Genomic DNA, 23,416 nt, shown 5'->3' with positions numbered 1-23,416 from the left:
AAGACAATAAAAACAAAAAAATCTTGTGGTATGCTGGTTGTAAACACGAAGGAGTTTTCGAGTCTAAAGAGGGATTGCTGTCTATGTTGTGACCGGAATGAATCCAGACCATTTGATTATACCCAGGGCACACATACTGAACTGTACATTCAATATACTTAGAATCTAAAACATCATCTTGCACACTTTATTGAAGGCATCAATTGGTATATTATCAAAAGCCAATAAAACATGTATTACCCGTATCCAAATGTTTTATCTCTACCCTTTCAGCTGCTGGGTATTGTGTGGACACTGAGAAATGTTTGGAGTTTGTAATATGGTGTGGTTTGACAGCGTATGGTGATGCCAAGCTCCACAGTGACAGGGTGACAGCAGCAGAGACCTAGCCTCAGTATTGCCTTCTTACCACAGTGGATTTATTTCTGGCAGCTCCAGTATATTGTGACCAGACATATTAAAAGCTCCTCTGGTCTGAACAATTTAGATGCTTGACCTCCATGTCCTGTCTATTTCCCTCTCACAGTATTAGTCCCATTCCAACTGATAATGGCTTTTAATATATTACAATGTTTATAGTTATTCCTGGGGCCATGACTTTTATGCCCTTTTTGAAATTGACCTTTCGAAAATATGATCGGTATCTGAAAGGTGAGCCATTTCAGACGTCAGAGGGATCCTATACATGTCCATATTTATGTTTCTCTGCTCTTCAACCAGTCTGTTCCCACCACCCAGGCCGAGGTAGGAGACAGCTTCAAAGAGGCTTGAGGGTAGAAATGTTGCTAACAAGCAACAATACAACAACCTTCACTTTGAAGGCTGGCTGGTATGAAGTTGATTATATAACAGGCCTGAGACAGACAGGATATAAAGACAGATACCATGAACTGTGTCAAAGAGGACTGCATATGTTTTACCTAGCTCCTTGTTTGGCTAAAATTGTATACTCTTTATGTATTTATTAATTTTGTTTGAAATGTCTTTCTTGTTTTGTTTCTTGTTTTTTGTTTCTGTTGTGCCTTGTAAGCAGGGCTCTCCTGAAAAGAGACCCTGGTCTCAGAGAAACTTCCCCTACATAAATAAAGGTTAAATAAAAGGTCGGAACAATCAGATTGGTGAAATATTTAGGTAGTGACACTTTGCTTCAGTATATCACTGATATAAGGCACTGATATCTATATACAGTGCATCCAAATCTCATACTGACTGCAATAGGCATGTGGTTTTATCCACATATAGTAATATAAAAAAGCACACAAGGGAGCCTCTCACTACAAACCCAACCATGACAGTTTTAGAAATGTGGAATATATGGCAGTATTCAGCGATGCCAATCTATGTTTAAGTTATTGTGGAGTAAATCTTCCATCCGAACAGCCTTCAGCACGATATGTCTTCCTCCCCCTTTTCCAGCGAGAACAAAGGTTATGTAAATTTCATGAAGAATATTTGTAGACTTACTAAAGATTACACATCTCTGGCTGTATGATTTATTACACTCATAAGGCCGAGGGCCCCGAGCCTCAGTGTAATCCATTTCCTTTCTGTCTTTGTTTTCAGATGTGATACGTTTACTGCACTCAAATCTGGGTAAATCTGAGAGAGACACACAGCTGGACTCAAATGCAATATAGATATGCTGTAGCCTAGTATAGCTACTGTGTTGATAGTTTCCCTATAACAGTTGGAGTCTCATAAGGGCTCAGTTATGATTGGCCCCTACGCCTAATGCCCTATGCCTGATGACTGGGCAAGTTATTGGATGTGTGTGAGGAGAAAATATTGGCCCCTGAGAGCAATGACAATGACTGACTGTCTGGATACCTTGAGATTCCTACAACCTGTTTCTCCCTCAATTACCCTGATGAAACCAAGCAGTTTTCACTGGCCTCTTTTCATTTCTATAAGTGCCGGCAGGAACATCTTATTGTTCCAAGGAAACATCCGCAGATACATCCTTGATGAGACAAGGAGGCTTTAGTCTTTATACATGAGAGATCACAATGACTTAAAAGCCTACTTTTGTAAGCCATGTAGTATTCATCAAAATGTATCTGAGAAATAAAGTCAGAAGTGTTATTTCTTGGCAACTCACACATTGCTCATATTTGAGCCCCATGGGTAAAACACAGGAGGAACTCAAAGCACAGAGCACAGTGTTGTTTTTGACACTTCTCATAACACCATGCCATATGTTGATGTGTGGATGCTGATGATAAGCAGAAAGACAGAGAATAAGAGAGGGAGAGAGAGAGAGAGAGAGAGAGAGAGAGAGAGAGAGAGAGAGAGAGAGAGAGAGAGAGAGAAGAGGAAAAAGACAAGGAGAGACAGAGGCAGAGAGTCCTGTGACATCTGCAGCCCACCCCGCTCACGGCATGTGTCATAAAGTCCATGACAGGAGTGACAGATGTGGCAGGCACATGCCATTCTATGACTCTCCCTGATTGGCCCGTTACTGTGAGTGGCACATTAATGGTCGCCCTGATCGCGAAGGACGTGGAAGAAATATGCCCCAACACCCCTGCACCCCTCCCTATGAATGTGCCTTTTGTATGTGCTACCACTGCATCTCGCTAGCACAGTGCATTGGAAATAAAGTGGTTGATGTATTATTTGTCAATTGTATGGATGAGTGAAATGTAGTATTTCTTTTTAAAAGTACTCAGGCAGCAGGATCATCGACATGCACACAACAGATACACAGTCACTTACTGCAAATTTAATGCCACCATTAAAGGAAGTACTATATCAATAAATATAAATAGTGAATTTTTGTATTCCTATACTGTATAGACAGTACTGAATGATCTAGTACTACTCCTCTACTGTCCCTGTAACTACTAATTAGCCTGGTTTCTCTCCTACTCTACCTTCTCTTCAGTTTTGGCTGTAGGCGGCCGCTCTTGTCAAACTCGTGAGAGATAAAGAGACAGAGAGGCCTGATGGTTGATGGGATTTGATACCACGCGGAGCAGAGCTGGGAGATTCTACATTATTTACTCCCTCCTCCACCTTCATGTCTGCAGGGCTTCTCACAGCATGTCTAAGATCCTCCACACTCCCCCTGTTATTCCTCCAACCCCCCCCCCCCCCCCAACCCCCACCCACCCCCCCACCCCCCCCCCCCCCCCCCCTACGCTATGTGTCATACTCCAAAAAACAAACATCAACTCAGCAGTCGGGTCCTGCGCTGTATCTGTGGCTCCTGTGGTCAGCTGTGTTCATATTGTACACTGGAGGGAACTGATAACAAGCACTGGACATGCTGTGAAGTGTTATCATTGAAACTGAGATTAGAAGAACATCTAATCTTTTGTTTGCAAGGTTGGCCACTATTTCAGTGTGTTGAAATTGATTGAAAATGTGAACATTCTGAGCAATTTAAGCATGTCTGTTGATAAGATCTCAACTGAGTTTCAACCTGACAGTGCTCGCATTTGTTAGGAATGACATGCTTTCATCTATACATTCCTTTTCTCCTTCTCTCTACTGTGGCAACGAATGAAAGGGTAAGAGTGGCTAATATGAGAGTGATTAAAACTTACTGCATGTCAATCACGCTACCCTTCCTTTCAGCATCTTCTCGTCTTCCACTCAGGTTGGCCTTGGACAAAGAGCAGGAATCAACATTTCTCTCGTTATCTACGCTCAGCTCTCCTGCAAGGTCTCTCCATGGTGGATAACTCAAGGCATTCCAAGCTCTTAGTCATTGTTGAAGTGACATTTCAAACAGAGCCATTGAAAAGGAGAAATGTTCTGTTAGTTCTGACTCACATCATGCACTTAATTCCAAATGGGCACTTTATTCAAATAGATGTGACTATTATGGTTCATTATCTCTTAATGATTAAAGGTCCAGTATGTAACATTCAAGCTTTCTAAAAGCTTCCTAATGGTTGTAATGACTGTGTTTAATCGGTTGCGATCAGGGAATGAGATCCCTTGATAGAAATATTTAATTATGAACGCTGTTTTGCTCCTGAAAGCACTTTCTAAAATGTAATGTCTTACCCGATACTCGGTTTGTATACAAACATGTTGTTACTGGCCAGGGGTGTTCTGCTGGGTTTGGCTGCAAGCATAAGCCCTATAGTGTAAGTGGATGGGGTTCCAAACACAGCTCTCTGTTTCACTACTTATAAACATCTCCAGAAGAGATTCTACAGCCATATGTATTTGTGGCCTACACATACATGTTGATATGAAAATACTTATTTCCACTATTACCATAACCATAAATAGCCATGAAGTAGCCATAAAAGTATTATTTTTCAAGCTGAGAAGACTTTCCAGGCATTCCATTTGAAATTGGTCCGATGAAAACCTTTAAATGTCACGTCCATAGAAATTGCAGTGCATTCATTTAGAATATGTGTTTGTTAGTTTATATATGTGTGGGTATTTATTTAAGTGCTTTTCAAGTGACTTTGCTTGACATACAGTAGTGAACTCTGTGCATATACAGTATTGTGCGAGTGGCTGAGTGTGTGTGTGTGTGTGTATATGTGCCAAGTAAGGAATAAAGCATTATAATGATTGGTCTATTCTTCTCTTAATTCACATTGATGTTATTCCCCAGGCCTGTTATTCTGCTTCAACCAAAAATGAAAAGTGAACATTCCCTCGGTGTTTGAATACAAAGATAAACCATGTCAACAATGCTGTAGTGCACATTATGTGCTGTGCCAATTTATGTGGGTCAAGTGCACCATAATTACAGTGATCATTTGGTAATTTGTTTGTGCCTCACCACTTCCACAGTGTAGGACTGAGACTACACAACAGATGTAGCCTACATTCTCATGTCCTCAGTGACGCAATAAAGGAATTTAGTGTAAGTTCAAACAGAGTGGCATTATCTATTTTTTTAAATAGAGGTGTTTTTAAAATGACTTTGTTTTTGCTGGCTTAAGATGAATAGGTCTGTCCTACTGTATATCTGCCTTGAATGTCATCCATGTATAAACAAAACTTGAGCCAGGAAAAGGTCTTGTACATGGCTGTGGATACTTGAGGCCTGTTATTCATCAATACCTCAGGTGATTAATGAGATCTACTGCAATAAAACTTGCAATAACATGGACTCTTCACACCCTGAGAGTTTATAATTACAGTACTATGTCAGAGACATTGCGTTACAGCATCGTAACATGACAGTCTAACATGCACTGTGTTCAGGCTAAAATAAATTAGATAAGGATTACATGAATTGCATTGTACAACAGGTCCTAATACATAGTACACACAGTGTTGATGATGACGTTCCCTTGAAGGACAGTCTGTTGTGGCACTTCCATTCTAAAATCTTAACCTACACCCCCTCCTGAGAATCATTGATCACTAAAGGCTGGGAATGGCCCTATTGAATCAATACTGGCTATTGAGAGCCAACATCATTAGCTTAGTGCAAACACACGGAGACTCCGACGTCCTGTTTAGTCAGAGTACAGACGGGCTTCACCCACTGTGCCCTCCATCTCTTCATCTTCCATCCTCCTGAATGCACGACGCTACGCTGAGAGTGGGAATCTAATTACGGGTGTAAATGCTCATTACTCACCAACCAGTCGGTTGATTCCCCTACACAGGAGTTGGACAGGAGTGGTGAGAGTGAAACCAGAGTTTATGATGTACTTCATCAGCTGATGCAGCACATTCTGTGCACTCTGTAATTCATCAGTGTCACAAACCTGTGGGGGGCGTTTAATAGCTGTATAAACATTATTCCCATTTAGTCGTCTCGGAGAGTTTAATCAGATTTCGCCGATTTGTTGCTTTCTTGCACAACGTGCGATGAAGAGGAAAATGTCTCATCATTGAATACTTGTAATGTGCACCCAGGTAATGTGAGGCCTTAAGGCATGTGTATTTGATTGATAACACTCAATGCAGATCGCTTTATTACAATCTCACTCTCCACTCACTTCGTATAACTGGCTATAGGACAAGCCTATATTTCTTTTTGGGGAACAATGTCAAATTCAGTGCGTCAAAAGCGAGGTGAATTGAGACCACTATACGAAGTAAGATATAGTGTACTGTGCAGTCCATGACCAATGGCCTGGTGATTCAGACTAAGGGTTTCAGTGGAGGGCCGCATGAATAAGGAGGAACAGACTGAAGATTAATGACCTCAGTAGATGAATACAAGTATAATATATTCAGTAGGCTGAATATAACCCTTTCCTCTGAGTGTACTTGAATTAACTCTTCAGAAATACAATGACTTACATACAAAGATGAGGAGCTTAGCTTTACTTTCTACTTATCTCTTGGTGGGGACTTCTGAAGGATATTCTGAGAGGTGAGGTGCCCCTTACTTTGTAGAAAATCTAATTAAATATTCTTTATTTCAAAAGTTGTCTTTTCAAAACTACCCAAAGTTTTTGCATTTTATCTGCACAATTATTCCACTGTGGTTTTATCCCCTCAGGTAAAGCTAATTCCCAATAGTGCCACTCAAAATAATTAAAATGCCTTTTGCTCACAAATATCAAATGATGCTTTTATGATGACAGTTGTCTGTTATTGAATGGTTTGAGGTTGAGGGACTGACTTCTCTGTCCCCCTCTAGTGGTGAGGGATTTAGGCTTGCTTGCTGTCTTTTTCAAAAGTCAGCCTAATCAAGATCAACATGTTGGACCTCATAACTCTATTTAAATTTTATTATGAATATGAATTAATCAATTAATATAGACTGATCCTAGGTGAACGTATGTCAGTCCTATCCAGACATCAGAATTCAGTAGTCTATAAGTGCCATATTGCTAATTTCACCAGTGAATTTCAGCTGTCAGTTATGTTTCAGGATCATCACACACGCGCTGTTTTATCCTTTAGCTGTTAACAGGTTGTTAATCTTGCCTAGGACCATCCTTCACATGGTCATTAGTACTGTTATTACGAGTGTTTGCGTTGTTTCTTCATCTATCAGAAAGATGCAATTACCTGCTCATGACTGCTGCCTCATTTAAAACGTCATCATAAAAATCATTTATAGGGCATATCCTCCTTCACTTGTACCTCAATTTTAAAAACACTTTCTCTGAAGCCACCTTTGAATTGCAATATGAGACAACGCAGAGGCGCCATGCCCATAGGGGGCACAAAGGCACGTGCCCCCCAGATTTTACTGCTTTAACATTCTTCTGATTTTTTTGACAGAAAAGATCCGTCAGCGGTATTTTGCGGAGTGGGGCACAATGACTGGACCAGGCAAAGAGTACCCTCCCCTATTCTCCCCTAGTAAGTGGTTGCTTCCAAGTTGCACAGGGATGCCTAGGCAGGACACTAGATCTGGTGTGTGGAGTATGTCAGTTACGGAGGAGGACAGAGAGAGTGTAGAGTGATACACACAGCGTTTAATTAGATTTGAGCTGCCGGTGGGTTGGAGGTATGTTTGTAAATGAATTTAATCAAGCTGTGTAGCCTGTTGATTCCCTCTTGATGACGAATAAATAAAACAAAAAATGTTTAATTTGTTCTCTGTAATACTAGTCACCTAGCAATTTTATGACACTGGCTCTAGCCAGCCAGCTATTTTGACATAAAATTAGGCATAATGATTTTGGCTATAGATTGCAGGGAAAAGCTGTTCCAGGTGTTCAGGCAAACATTTTCAACTTCCAGAGGGGGGTGACAACCCCCTAAAGGCCTCCCCACGTCCACTTCGTGCCCCTTCAAAAAAAGGGGTGCATGACGCCCCTGGAGTCAAGATAATACATTTTTGACTGGCACGAAAGACGAGGAGGGTGGTGTTACCAGTAGGCACGGAATTTATCATTTATAATTATATCATTCACTGCAGCATAACAACATCTAATTGTGGGCTTCTTCAATTATACTTTTTCGAAGAGGCTGGGATAAAGTCGGAGAGGAGCAGGACGCAGCGCGAAGACGCGCGTGAGCAGTCGAGCCCTCAAATATTGGAATTATTACAGCGGCAACACGCATTCATTCACGTGGGGTCTTCACCAACGCAAGGTGCTTTTTCCGACTGCTCTCTTATCATTGAGCCGGGTTATGAAGCTGGGTTAGGGCGGACTATAATGACGAACAATATTTGGGGGGGGATAAATTCTGCACCTTTGAAGTCATTTTCCACCTTCTGTCTCATCTTTATTCTAGTGTGGATGCGCAGCAACTTTACTAAGCCTTGAAACTTGCTCCATATGATTCGGAAGTCTGGCACGTGACGTTACCTGGGATTCGGTGCACCTGCTATAAACCGAATTACTATGTTGGGAACATTTATTCGCAAGATTGGACCAGATGGAGCATGTGTTATATGGTGATCAATATGTCTTCATGACTAATATCGAGATGTGAAGAAGTTCAAACCAATGGATACGAGTCAAACACAGCGGGTAGGTCTGTTAGACATGAAGCCTTTTGGCACGTGTGCTGTAATTGAAATGTCCATAGTCTACTGTATTTAAAGGTCCAGTATGTAACATTCACGATTTCTAAAAGCTTCCTAATGGTTGTAATGACTATGTTTAATCAGTAGCGATCCCTAAAAATAAATATTTGTCTGTTTTGGTCCAGAAAAAGTGCTTTCTAAAATGGAGTGTCCTACCCGACACTCGGCACTGTTACTGCCAGGGGTATTCTAAGGGAGTGGACTCACCGATTTTCTCCTTTCTGTGGCTGCCTCTTCTAATCATGCCCGTATGCAGAAATACAAGAGCTAATGTCTAACACTGCAAGTTAATTTCGGGGGGTTATATTATTATTAGAGAGGATGTTGTTTGGAAATTCTAATTGAATTTCGCCTGCTGGCCAGAGGTGGCAGATTTCAAACAAACTTATACTCCGTTCAAAGTGCTTTTAATTGTCACCATATTGATAATTTGCTTTTACAGGTAAACTTGTCAATACCTATGAAAATTAGCTCTATGTAGGTTAATGACTAGTAGTCCCTTTAAAAAAGCTTTTACTATTTTAAAGGACTGCCCCTTAGCTGCATGTATGGATTCTACATACTTCACCCCTCCACTGGACCAGTAACTTGTCAATGTGTGGAGGGATGCTTATACTGATGCAGATGATGATGATAATCTCCTAAACTTGTATGTAGAGTGTCGTGTGCGTGTGTGTGTGTGTGTGTGTGTGTGTGTGTGTGTGTGTGTGTGTGTGTGTGTGCGTGTGCGTGCGTGCGTGCGTGCGCGTGTGCGTGTGCGTGTGCACGCCCGCATGTCTCTCGACCATCTGGCCATTTGTCCATTATTTAGCCTTTTCCCTTTAGCACGTTGCAAATTAACAAAGCACAACACTTTCAACGACAAAGCAGCTCTCAAACTTTAATTGTTTTCTGTGTGATTATTAAATAGCTTTAGGCTCTTTTTTACCACTGCAGCATTATGTTTTACCAGTTTGAAATCTCATTTGAATGTGTCAGTAGCAGAAATATGCTGTTGTCCCACTTTATCATGTGATGGGGTCATTTACCGTCACCATACAGTATCCCAGAGGGGATATTTGTTCATGTGTATTGTGTCGTACGTGCCATCATAATTCAGAACCGTAGTTATGTTTATTGCTTTCCATCTGTTTTGACAAGATAAGACATAACCATTATGTGCTTTCCACTGTGAACTGTTTTAGTTCATACCTCATTCACTCAGATAAAGAGGTGGATGTTTATTTGAGTCTAGGATGGAAATGTTGATACTGTAGTGTCATTATTGTTATTGAGACAGGAGTCTGATTAATGAGGATCCTATGCTCCCATGCTTTTTCACTCTCACCTCTGCTTCCTCACAAATGGGATAGCACATACTTAGGAGTAAGGTTAGCCTAGCTAACTGGCTATGGATGCATAACAAGTTTATCTCATCCACTATTGGAACATACTACATTTGAGTTTGCCCTGCGGCCTTCACCGTGTTTTTGAACCTTTCCTGTGGTGTATTTTTTTAATTGCTTTCCTTAAATGAAAGGCTCCCCAAATAGGTTATGGAGCAGCAAAGTGAATGAGTTGGATGTACACTCATTTATGGAACCCCTGTGGGCAGGCATGGACTATTTTATGGAACTTTTATAACCTGCAGACCTTTTTATTTGGAATTAATTAATTCCATGTAGGGATTCATTGTGACATCCTACCGTTTTGATGACTCTTTCTTGAGAGAAAGGAACATATTAAGGTTGTGGACTTGCCAAAGTAGGTCATGAAGCTCCTTCCTTGTTTCAGGACACTCAAATACTTACCAATAAGGGAATTATTAATTCTACAATGTTAGAACAGCAAGACTGCCGTGAATTAGAGAGCACGCTTTATTATCGCTGCAGAAAGATGTTTAGTTATATTCATTGGCCTTTTTGACCAAACCATTTACCACTGATGAACACTACCTGAGAGAGCTCCACTGCTTGTCATCAGCACCATCAACTATGTCTGTGTCAGACGACTACAGGTATTCTGCAGTAGGTGAATACATGTCCTATTAACTACTCCCTACAGGATTCCTGCCAGTTGGATCATAACATTTGATTTACTGGCTCTACCCTGGTTATGATGCAGCCCCAGACCCCGGCCACACTGGTCTATTGTATCCATTAATTTGAGGTCAATTGACTGTAACAGCACAGTAGTTATTACCTGTTAAGGTCTGTCAATGCATACACACACTTCACCTTTTCATGTGTGGATTTCATCATGTCATCACCTATAGGATTTTATCACCTATTTTATAAGTGATTGTGGTCCTCTGTGGCTTAGTTGGTAGACCATGGTGCTAAGAACGCTTAGGTTGTGGGTTTAATTCCCGCTGGGACCATATATATATCGTTGAATCTATGCCACAAAGAATTAAGGCAGTTCTGAAGGCAAAAGGGGGTCCAACCCGGTACTAGCAAGGTGTACCTAATAAAGTGGCGTGTGTGTGTGTGTGTGTGTGTGTGTGTGTGTGTGTGTGTGTGTGTGTGTGTGTGTGGAGGTCTTTGTCCCCTAGGAGCTGAGTTTGTACAGCGTTCATGACTCCCCTGGGTGTTGTGTCATGCTCCATAAACTGTTCCTCTCTGAAATGGTGTACTATGCGTTTATGGAGCTGCCACTCTCTAAGCCCCCAGAGAGAGAGGTCAGTTTGACTGACACTTGAACTGCAACTGATAATGATTGAAACAATATCACTAGCTGGAGCCTACTCTGATTCAAAGTGAACATGTGAACATTGTTGTTGATTTATACTAAGGATTTTCCAATATATATTATTGTCCCTGTGAGAGATGACAACCTGTATTAACATCACAACACTATTGACATATGTGTCACATCATTAAGACATTCATTTATCATTTTTGTGCTGAATATTAATCTAAATGTATCCTATTTTTGTGTCCCATGTTGCATCCTCTGATGCCCATTGTTTAATAAAACAAAGAGAGTCCCAGGTGGTAAACACATAAGAACATGGCTTCAGAAGAAGTGCTATTTTATCTGAAGCTCATCCCGTCCCCCTTAAAAACAACAGAGCTTTACTGAGCCAATTCACACAGGCACTGAAGTGAACTGACATGTTTTACTGTGTTTAATCAGCGAGTGATGGATACTCTTGTCTCAATCCTTTTTTGGGGGGCCTTCCAAATTTCCAGTTGTTGTTCATGCATACAAATAAGAACATGAATACATATAATTATTTATTCTGTCCTGTCATTTCCTCTATCTATCTCCCTCTTCCCCCTCTCTTTCTCCCTCCCTCCCTCTTTCTCTGCCTCTCTTTCTCTTCAGCCCCCCTCCCTCTCTCTCTCTCTCTCTCTCTCTCTGTCTCCTGCTCCTGTCATTGCAGTAAATTGCATCAAAGGTAAAATCGTTCTTCTGCGTTTGAAGTCTTGTTCCTTGCTCTTGTTAGCCTGTCAACGTGCACCATCAGGACCTTCTTTACTTTAAATGTTTTCACCAATTGCAGCAACAGTGGAAAATACATTACAATAAATCACTACCTTCGAAACACTCACAGGTTTTTGCAATGGGAATGGCAGTCTGGCCAATTAGTGGCACAAATATAGTGTTTAGTGGTGGTTTGGAGTGTAGTGTTCTCATCTCGTCAGTTTCAGTATGTTCTTGTGGACTAAAGGAACCACTTCTCCCAAATTCAATTGATGACATTTTTAGGTTGCATGCATCATGAAGAGGAATATTTACTATGATCCCATTTGATCTAGTTTGATCTGAGAATGCTTCGTATGAATCATTTAACCTGGCTATGCATAGCTGCATTGTGGTTCTTATGTAGACTTGAGCTGACTTGAGTCTGTTTCATCATTTGAATGATTAATGCTGTCTCATGACATCGAGTGTATCTTTAGCTTCCCAGTGCAAGTGATGGTGAATTGTAGTTTTAAGATTGGGCTTGAATTCATCAGTGAAAACCATGGCTATGCTGAGGTAGAAATCAATGTAGAAACAAAGGGATGATTTCAAGTCATCATTAGTGTAGAGTTAAGCGATATTTTTGTTGTGAGTCAGATTTTGTCCTTTTTCTGTAGTTTCTAACCAGTTCAATGGCCCTTGCAAGATGAATGACCTGCCAATCAGAGGATGTTTTCTCTACCAACCTGCAAAAACTTGTTTTTATTTCCTGCTTAATGTGCTTTGCCTACATTCTATGTTTCATTGCACTGAATTTATTTCAAATGAGTGATCCTGGCTAAACAAAGGTCTAAAGAGAAGCATCTCGTTTAGAGGCCTGCCGATACATGGAATAGAAAAACAACATAATTAATTCCTCTGCTTTGGGGTTCATGCTGTAGTTTGACACTAATTTGCTTCACCCTGAGATTTCTGCCACAATTAGGCTCAATAAAAAAGAAAAGCTATTTTGACAGTTGTCTCTAGCAATGCAAATAAACTAGCAGACTAAGAATAGTGAAAACCCAGGGCGAGGAAGATCTGAGAGAGGGGGGGATGGTGAATAAGACTGTGTCACATGGGTCTTGTCCAGTAGATTGGTCCTTCTTGCTTTGTCTTTCCATTGTCTCTGAAGCCAAGTAGAGTTGAATAAAAGGTTAAGAAATAGATAGATTGGCATGAAGGATGATATTGAACCTTGGCCTCAAATCATTGATCTTTCTTTTTGCCTTCCACAGAGACGAGCTCTGCTCTTGGATGGATGACGTGACCAGCTGACCCCCTTGGCCAGTGAAACCCTCTCCCAATCTGTAGGACAAGGACAGGGTCCCCCACCAGAGTCGCAGGGATGTACCAGGAGGTGGCCTTCCTGGCTGGAAACACGGAGCACCAGTTCCCCCCCACCTACCATTTCAACCCCCTGGAGAGCACCCAGGAGGTCACCACCAAGAAGGGCCTGTTCTTCAAGCGGGCCAAGCTACTGCTGAAGGTTGAGCAGCAGGAGGACAACAGCCTGGGCCTCCCTGACAGCGCAGCCATCATCAACGTGGGAGGCATCAAGTACCGCATCCCCTGGTCCACACTAGATGACTTCCCGCTGACGCGCCTTGGGAAGCTGCGCAGCTGCAGCAACGTGGAGGAGATCATGGACGTGTGTGACGACTACGACGGCAGCCGCAACGAGTACTTCTTCGACCGCAGCCCGTCGGCCTTCCGCACCATTGTGACATTCCTGGCGGCGGGGAAGCTGCGCCTGCTGAGGGAGATGTGCGCCTTGTCCTTCCAGGAGGAGTTGACCTACTGGGGCGTAGAGGAGGCCAGCCTGGAGTGGTGCTGCCTCAGGAAGCTGCGGCTCAGACAGGAAGAGCAGCGGGTGCAGCAGAGGCTGGAGGACGAGGAGGCCGAGCTCAACACCCCCCAGTCCCACGAGGAGTCCCAGCAGTTTCCTGGGGAGGCGGGTGAAGCGGGGCCGGAGGAGGGGCGCTTGGCGGGCTGTATGCGCCAGCTGGGGGACATGGTAGAGAACCCTCATTCAGGGATACCAGGGAAGATCTTTGCATGTCTGTCTGTGGTGTTTGTGGCTATCACCACAGTGACGCTCTGCATCAGCACCATGCCGGACCTCAGGGAGGAGGAGGAGAGGGTGAGTTCAAAGGGTTCCTGTTTCATCGCCAGAGAAGCATGAGAGGAGTTAGTATTACCTCAGCTTAACTTCAGTCACTCAATATAGGAACAATACAACATTCTTACCTCCTATGAGTAATAACACTTCAGGTAAAAAAAGAAATCGATAAAAAAACACCATGTTTGGTGTCCACTATTGGACCTAAATTCCAAAAAGTAAACATCCACTGCTTCATCCAAGTCTGCAGTATGCTGTGAGTCAGAAACTGTTAGTGATACTCCCCACATGGTCAGCCTTTCCCCTGCTGAATATAATTCATTCAGATGGACAGGATGGCTCAGGGACCAGAGACAGCTACACCATGCTTCTCCAATAGCAGGTTGCCAGCTCTCTGCTGCTACAGTAAAGACACTCTCCTTACCTTTTTAGCAACAAGTCCATTGTTCACTTAATTGTTCAATAATTAATGCAGAATGTAGAATATTTACACACAAAACACACTTTTCAAAGAGGTTGAAGTATGTAAAAATATGTTTATTTTTTCTTTATTGAAAATCATCCATTGAAACATTCTCTTGGCGCCTACTGTAATATGATTGGGAAATGGGGTTGATATTGCTTGATTATTATATATTATATAAAATAGTATATATTATATAAAAACTACGTTTTTGTTCTGAAGTGTACGAAGAAGACTGGGTGGTAGTGTTGGGAATAGTTTCACTACATGTAGCTCAGCTATTAGTTTAAAAAGAAACAACTCTAATCTCAAATCTCAGTAGTGAACTTCTTTACCATGTAGCAGTGTAGTGAGCTACTGTAACCATTCACTACATTTACCCGACTACATTTCAGCGTTTCAATTGTTCAGTTTCAAACTACGAACTATATTTTCTCAAGGGTAGTTAGCGAAGTTCAACTTCTTCCCTTAAATGTAAAGTAATTGGTAACTTAGTTAAATACATTTTAATTGGGTGCTTAGTGGCGTAGCACACTAATGCGCTTACCACGTAATCGCAAGGTTCCTGGTTCGATTCCGACCCTAGACCTATCTTGCATGTCATCCTTCCTGTCAATCTCTACTGTCTCTATCCCAATAAAGCAGAAATGCCCTAAAAACATTTAAAAAAAAATATATAAAAAAAATACATTTCCCCCACTCTGCTTGATGGCATATGTCAAGTGAAGCCCCAGGTCCCTAATCTGGTTTTAGATCAGTCATAAGTACATTGAGCCAAAGGTCTTCCTCCTGGTGACAGCTCGAGCCTTAACTACATTAAAGTAAATGATATGTTCTTATGAGCCTTTTCATGTCTAGTAGAACCTCAGAGTTCTCGCTCATAAGCCTCTTTGTCTCGGGCGAATTCACCTCTTGAATTACATCAATAAAGCTTAGAATGATTAAAGAGAGGCCCTGCGGCTTCTCCCACAATCAAAGACCACATTGGCATCGGAGGGGCGGAATACTGAGGTAGAACATCTTCAAAGAAGAAATCAATCAAAGAACAAAACCCAAACTCAGACCTTTTCATGGAGTGCTGTCTCATCTCCGTTTAGTCTGCATGAAGGCACTAACTGAGGGGAAGAGCCATAGGAAGAGCCATATGAAGAGCCATATGAAGAGCCATGTGTGTGAGGAAGGAGTCAGAGGTATGTGGAGAATAGTTGTCTGCTGTGTCCCGGAGGGTGGCTGAGAGAGACTCTTGACAAGCAGCCAATGGCGTATGTCAGGGTGATAGGGAGCAGTGTGTATGGAATGTGCTCGGAGCATTCTCCAGACCATGTTAGGAGAAAACATTGGCTAGCAACAGTTATGCTGTAAGTGTCCTGTGGGTCCTCGCGTTAATGCTGAATGTAACAATTGTGTGACTAAACACTTCAATAAAATTTAGTTCAACTAGCTGCATTGCGAGCTCTAATTAGACCAGCTCTTTGAAATGAGTCCCCCCACCCATCATCGCCCATTATGTTCCATGCTAATACCCATTAGCAGTAAGCTTTGATACTCAACCATTTACATCTGTATAGATCTGCCTAGTATGGCTCTGAATGAAAATGATGGAATTAAATGTTCATGGTTATTAGAGATTTACACTGAGATTTAGAACGGTTTCGACTGTACTCACGAATAAAATAGACAGGAAAAATCTAATAATATTTTGTGTGGAGGAGCACATACATGTTTATAATTCTGCACATTAATTCAGCGTGTTGCTCTTTCATCCAGAAGACAAATGGGTTTTTTTAGCTGCTGGAGGACATTTGAACGATCAGTATTGCCCTCATTTCTATGTATCTCACACTGTATGCATGTAAAGTAATAGTTCTGCCATGCTGAGATGTGTTTCCATTAAGACAAAAAAACAACTAATGGTTTTCAAAAAGCTGCTGAGGACACAACCAAGGGTGTGCTTGCAATGGAAAGCACTTAGCTTGTCTGTTCAAATGTTGCTTTAGGGATTCGGTGACAACATACACACACACACACACACACACACACACACACACACACTCTATTGCAGTATTACCGTGCCTGCACTCTCGATGAATAAGGGATTAAAGACCTCACAGCAGTGTGTCAATCTTTGTCAAAATGGCTTATTATCTCACCATAAACGTCTCCTGAAATGTATGGCTTGTTTTGTATCAGTCTACTCTGTGAGAGGGGACAGGGGCTGAGCCCTCTTCTGCTCTCCTCTTCTGGACGTCCTGGTTCTCCAACCCTACATTAGTCCCCTGAACCACGTTGATAAATCCCACCCACTCTAAAGAACACCACAGTCGTAAACATATATCAGCTTTGATGAATGGGGGGCTGAGTCATGAGGGTACCATCTAGAGGGGTGAACGAGGGAGAGAAAAAAGGGATTACACAAGTCTGAGGGGGGAGAGAACTTGTATTCCTTGCATTACTCTCTATTGAATGACCGCCCTTTGTTACATAGAGTATAGCGCCTCAAAACGAACATGATTTCTGTCAATGTAATTAGAAACGACTTGTAGACATGTTGGTGACACTCTTTAACTACGTGTAGTCAGTCTTTGGAGACCGGGCGCACAGGTCTGATTTACTGAGCGTATGTATACATCCTGGATGCTGAGATTCTTGGTGAGTCACAGACTAGTGTACTTCTCTTGGTGACAATACAAAGAGACAAACCAGTTCCAGATACAGACCACCGTGACAGGATTTGTGCCATCCAGGCCCATATTTCTTTACAATAACACATTGCCTGTGAGATGCTTGTTCATAATGGCACAGGGCTCAGGGCTGTTCCGGCTTCTTAAAGGGCTGTAATTGCTCATCGCTGTCGGGCTCTGAGGGCAGCCTGCTGAATAGGTTCTTGCCCAGGGGGATAGTTTAGAGAAAACGTTCTCACTCACTCCTCTCTCTCTCTCTCACACACACACACACACACACACAATATACACTCACCGAGCACTTTATAAGGAACACTATACTAATACTGGGTAGCCTTTGCTCTCAAAACAGCCTCAATTCGTTGTGGCATTGATTGCACAAGATGTTGGAAACATTCCTTTGAGATTCTGGTCCATGATGACATGATTGCATCACGCAATTCCTGCAGATTTTTCAAGTGCACTTTCAAGTTGTGTATCTCCCGTTCTACCACATCCCAAAGGTGTCCTATTGAATTCAGATCCGGTGACTGGGAAGGCCACTGAAGAACACTGAACTCATTGTCATTTTTTCACTTTTTCACTTTTGCTTTGTGACATGGTGCATTATCAGGCTGAAAGTAGCCATTAGAAGATGGGTAAATTGTGGCCATGAAGGGATGCACATGGTCAGCAACAATACTCAAATAGGTTGTGGCGTTCAAGCGATGATTGATTGGTATTAACAGGCCCAAAGTGTGCCAAGAAAACATTCCCCACATCATTACGCCACCTCCACCATGACAAAGTGTACAGGTGTTCCTCCACCATGACAAAGTGTACAGGTGTTCCCAATAAAGTGCTCAGTAAGTGGAGATCTCCCTCTTAATTATACCTCATATTTTCCTTACACACACACACACACACACACACACACACACAGAAAAGTATGTGTCAGCAAACAGCAGCTACTCTGTCAGTCTGGACTGGAACACACCTCAGGGACTACTAGGAGGTCTATGCCGTTGATATAGCTGACCAGAGAGAGAGCGCACTTGTCGCCCTATTGGGAAGATGACTAGGATGTGTCTCTGTGAGTGACGGCCTCTAAATCAAGCAGGAGACTAGAAGGAACAGGTCTGGTTGTTTGCTGGCCCCTCTAAAGAGCCAACCTCTGTAAATAAATGTTGACAGACAAAAATAGCTTGGATTGATCCAGTGTCAGGTCTAATGTAATTTATCATGCATGTGAGTTATATTGTAGTTGGTATTTCAATATATTGAGAAACAAATAAATTATAGCAACATAACAGATATTGAAAAAGATTTGAAGAGATGGCACGAAATGAAATTGATTCATCCGTAGTGGTGCTGGATTAAGCTGCTTTTCTTGCCAAGAAAGATTGTGTGAATCCTAAAAATGCTCTACTTGGATTTGTGTGTTAGCCATCGCATGAAAAATTATTTGCCAAAGAGAATTAAATCAGTCAGTAAAACTGAGAGAAATCACAGAAATGGAAGTATAAATTAGATGGTTTCTGAGAAAGAGGCATCGATCTCACAGCAGAGAGAGAAATGGGGTAGATGAACATGGAAAAGGAGAATACTTTATCACACTGTTTGAATGATTTCTCTCTCTCTGCTCTGATTACACGAACACACACACACACAGTACAACTCAGTGTTCATCACATAAATCACACACACAAGCACTTATACATGCACGCACGCACACACTCACTCACACAAGATGAAAGAAAGACAGAAAGAAATATGCACTAAGGCTCATATACTCCCTGAAAGCCTAAAACACACACACACACACACACACACACACACACACACACACACACACACACAGTAGTGCTGGCAAGCAATGCCTTGATCCCGGGAAGTCCTGCCTTCCCTTCCACCTGCTCTCTGTAAACGCCTGGTTCTCCTGCTGTGTCCCCCTCAGGCTGGTGCCTCTGTACCATTCCCCAGTGGCTAGACCAAGCTCAGATTCCTCCATCTTCACCTGCAGGGGTGCCAGGTGCTCAGGACGTTAACAAACACTGTTGGCCCGAACACGTTGTTTCGTCCTGTTTCTGTTGTCTTGTGGAAGTGAATGAAAGCACACTGCACAGTCAGTCTTTGTTGACTAGTTTTTTTAAGCTCGCTGTGCACTATGCAGTTGACGGAAGATGGGGAATCTTTCTGTCAAAAAAGGTTGTGCTGTTGGTGATTTGAATGACAGTAGGGACTGACCACAATGTTCAGTTTATTCTCCACTAGGGTGAGGAAAAAACTGAAAAGTTACAACAGTATCTTTCAAACTGTCTCCAAGAGCAAGGATGTTACATTGAGTTGACTAACAACAATGATGAAAGTGGAAATTGATTATTATCCAACACACAAGTCTTGTTGTGCATCACAAACACAACCCCCATGTTTGTGAAGTGTATTAATTGCAGAACCACCAAACGTAGTACAATCCAGACAAATTAAATACAGGGTTACAGCAATTCTGCAATCGTATCGGTCTGTAATGAGATTCTTTTATTTCTGCAAGGTGTGTACTCATAGATTGGGAAGCCTTGAAATTCAATATAGGTACTGGAGCAATATTCACACACACTCATCTCCTAGTAAAGCCCAGTGAGGTGAAGTAAATGAGAGCGGTAAATAAATGGAGTAAATCCATTAAAACCCTCTCTGCTCTGTGGAAAGAGCCAGCTCAGCACAGAAGGTAAGCCTGTTTATAAATCACACCCACTCGTATACATCCTTGGGATCAAAGGTTGCCCGTGTCATCCCGTGCTGTTTGGTTTGCACGGCTGTCTTCATTTCTGATAGGGTCATAGTCCTTGTTTGCTGGAACGGATAATTGTGTGTTTTTAATTTGTTCCACTATTCATCAGAGAGCATTCAATAGGTGAGGGGGCAATGGGGGGTGAGGGAAACGTGTTCAACAAGAAAGCTTCCAATCAAAGGACAACAATACAACAACACAAAGGCTTTGTTCCAAGTACTGGCCAAATTAGAGTTAATGGCTAGTTTCCATTACAAATATGCTACAGACAAAAACACACACACACAGCCTATGTGGTGGAGTGCATTGTGAATAATCACGCCCTGTGAAATGATTGCATGTAATTTAAATTGCTAAACATACTGTAGAATCCTTGTTGTTCGAGTTGATGTTGAACCTCGGTGTAACATCCCATCCTGTGCATTACAGTTGGTTGTCTTTGTTTTTGTCATTCATTTATTTCCTGTTTTTACTCACATTGTTTTTCATTTGTCACTTCGTTATCTGCCCTTGTGTGTATTCCTGCTTGTGATTGTCTGCACCGCCCTGATTGATTTCACCTGTTCCTTCCCATCATTCCCTGTGTATGTAGTCTGTGTGTTCCTCTGTTTCGTTGCCAGTTTGTTTATTGCGCCTCAGTGTCGATACATTCCAGCAGTCTCCCTAGTGTCTAGTTTCTTTTCGTGGTTCTTGATCTTTGAGTGTTCTTCTGACTTCGCCTTTTTGCCTTCTCCCTGTTGGACTATCTGCCTGGATCTCGGATTTGATTATCTATGTACCGTACCAAACCTTTTTCTACTAAATACTATTCTTTTGGATCAAGCCTGTGTCCTGAGTCGTGCTATTGAGTCCTCTGCCCAAGTACTAGTCATTACCCTCGGCTCATTTGTGAATTTTAATTTCGCTGTTGCCTTCTGGCTAAGGAGCCTCCCAGATATGGCTTTGACTAAATCATATTTTCATGAATAATAACAAACAAAATGTCCCCAAGCCCTGTTTTTATTCTCTCATCTCAGTATGTAGATAGCCTACTTTATATGTGTCTCCAAGGATCTATTGTATGTATTGTCACCAGTGGTCTTTGGCTTGCCAAACAACTTGTTGCGCAGCAGATGTTAAAAAAACACTTGTCTCCTGAATGACATTCATTGGCCGGGTAATGTATTATATCATCTGAAGTGAAGATATTTCAGTGTGTCAAAAGTCAATTAAATAATTCATAATATGATTTCTTAAGCATTGCTTTAGACTTGGTGGCCTTATAGCATTATTGTTTTATAATGCTAATATCTCCATTTATAATTTGAATCTCATTTACAAATTCAGAATATGACTAGATATTGCCACCAGGTTCCATTACCTTAATGAGCTGATAAAAATACTATCTTAAATGTATAAAGCACTTTTAATTAAAAAAGTGCTTAAAGCAACTGCTATCTGCAGACAAAAATAATTAACTTCCCTTTAATTAACAAAACTGAGGTGGGGGGATATAGGTTCTTTCTCAGTCTTTATACTCACTGTTCATTTTTTTCTTTATTTCAAGACATCATGAAAGCTTTTTCTCTCAGCCTTGTACATACAGACACTGTCTAACAGTGTGACTCATTCACACGAAAACCAAGATGTGCTTTTGGCTCTTTGATCAAAGAAGCTGACCTCTTATTTCCATGAGCCCATTGATCAAATAAAAGGGACTTTCAGAAAATCTACTCAATTAGAGTGACTTTATACTGTATGCAACCCTTCCAGTATGACTAATGAACAGTTATCCAGTCTGCTAATAATAGAGAATGTTTCCTATTTCCTAACAATGTCATATACTATGGATATTGGCGATGTGACGTAACTTTGTGTGTGTGTGTGTGTTTTTCTCTCTCTCTTTTAGGGTGAGTGCTCTCAGAGGTGTTACAACATCTTCGTGTTGGAGACGGTGTGTGTGGGCTGGTTCTCCCTGGAGTTCCTGCTGCGCTTCATCCAGACCGAAAGCAAGTGGGTATTTCTGCGCACGCCCCTCAATATAATCGACGTGGTGGCCATCCTGCCCTACTACATCACCGTCATCGTGGACGCTCTGTCTGTGGGGGATAAGCCCACAGGCTCGGGGAACAACTACCTGGATAAGGTGGGGTTGGTCCTGCGCGTGCTCCGTGCCCTGCGGATCTTCTACGTGATGCGGCTGGCGCGCCACTCCCTGGGCCTGCAGACGCTGGGTCTGACGGTGAGGAGGTGCACGCGGGAGTTCGGCCTGCTGCTTCTCTTCCTGTGCGTGGCCATGGCCCTCTTCTCCCCGCTGGTCTTCCTGGCAGAGAGCGAGTTGGGCGCCAAGCAGGAGTTCACCAGCATCCCCGGCAGCTACTGGTGGGCCGTCATCTCCATGACCACGGTGGGCTACGGGGACATGGTGCCGCGCAGCATCCCCGGCCAGGTGGTGGCGCTGAGCAGCATCCTGAGTGGCATCCTGCTCATGGCCTTCCCCGTCACCTCCATCTTCCACACGTTCTCCCGCTCCTACCAGGAGCTGAAGGAGGAGCAGATCCGGTTGCTGAGGCAGAAGCCGGACTCGCAGGACAGCACCAAGTCCCAGAACAGCGAGGACTCCCAGGAGACGGACATTTACCACGAGGCTGCTGTCAACGCCGCGGCGCAACGCAGAAAGTCCATCGCCATCGCTTCACAGAGGGCCCACGAAGTCAGAGAGTCTCCTAAGACCTAGCCAGTGTGTGTGCACGGCAGGCTACGAGTCTGAGAGGCGCCAGGGCACACTGGATAACTATTGGTGGAGCGTGGAGGATTTTGAACAGGGATATAATAACGTTTTTCTTGAGCTGTAGCAAAAGAAGAGATCTTTGCTTTGTTCTTGATTCTGTTGCTCTGTGCATTCAAGTGAGTTTCTAAGATTTTATAAAACAAAAAAAAGTCTTTTTACAGACATTATTAGTATTGAGTTGACAATTATGGACGGGACAATTTCTCTGTGTCTGGTTGAGGGACTTATACACAGTAGGTTATAATTGACATTTTGCACCGGATTATATAGCCCTACAACATAGCATGGGGGCCTAGCAAGGGGGTCATCTTTCCTCACAAAAAAATGCTAAAGCTGATAAAGCTCTTATTTTAGGGGGAATAAAAAACCTTTCATGAGATATTCTAATTTTGGTAAAGTAACATTATTTAATATAAAACAAAACATTTAAATATTTCTGTACGCATTGCTTCTAGACTCAGTAGACTCAAAATGAGCATATTTTAATAAATGTAATGAAACATACCTAACCTGGCCCTTGGTGACAATGTACCCTCGAACTTGTCATTACATTCAAGGATGATGCATTAAGTTTGTGGAGGTCCTCGCCTGCTATGCTTCCGCACTTATAACTTACTGAAATTAATTTCAGTCCATGAATCTGTCGTGGGTTTTTCCCGTTTCAAATAAATAATAAATGGCTTGTGTTTCCAGGAATGGCCTTGGCTCCAGACATGCTATATCGAACAAATGTTGAGTGCACAGAATAATTGTGTG

General features: G+C 42.3%; 1 protein-coding gene across 3 annotated transcripts; it reads left to right on the top strand.

The window, feature by feature from the left end:
* Positions 1-7,320: 7,320 nt before the first annotated feature.
* On the top strand, positions 7,321-23,346 carry kcng2 (potassium voltage-gated channel, subfamily G, member 2). Of its 3 annotated transcripts, XM_083681228.1 has the most exons (5): positions 7,321-7,396; positions 7,858-7,986; positions 8,131-8,369; positions 13,093-13,997; positions 21,779-23,346. In XM_083681228.1, exons 4-5 carry the CDS (start codon positions 13,203-13,205, stop codon positions 22,604-22,606), a joined length of 1,623 nt encoding a protein of 540 aa, XP_083537354.1. In that variant the 5' UTR covers positions 7,321-7,396; positions 7,858-7,986; positions 8,131-8,369; positions 13,093-13,202; the 3' UTR covers positions 22,607-23,346. The 3 variants fall into 3 exon arrangements, with proteins under 3 accessions (XP_083537354.1, XP_083537353.1, XP_083537355.1); XM_083681227.1 differs by lacking the exon at positions 7,321-7,396 and having other exon boundaries at positions 7,800-7,986; XM_083681229.1 differs by lacking the exon at positions 7,321-7,396 and having other exon boundaries at positions 7,952-8,369.
* Positions 23,347-23,416: the final 70 nt, after the last annotated feature.

This window comes from Argentina silus (genome assembly GCF_951799395.1).
Source record: "Argentina silus genome assembly, chromosome: 11".
Lineage (NCBI taxonomy): Eukaryota > Metazoa > Chordata > Actinopteri > Argentiniformes > Argentinidae > Argentina > Argentina silus.
The sequence above is the reverse complement of the archived record's forward strand: the minus strand, read 5'-3'. Positions and strand labels throughout refer to the sequence as shown.

Coding starts and splice junctions, on each gene's coding strand:
- kcng2 (XM_083681228.1), top strand. CDS start 13,203: ATGTACCAGGAGGTGGCCTTCCTGGCTGGAAACACGGAGCACCAGTTC. Junction 13,998..21,778: donor TCAGGGAGGAGGAGGAGAGG/GTGAGTTCAAAG, acceptor TCTCTCTTTTAG/GGTGAGTGCTCTCAGAGGTG.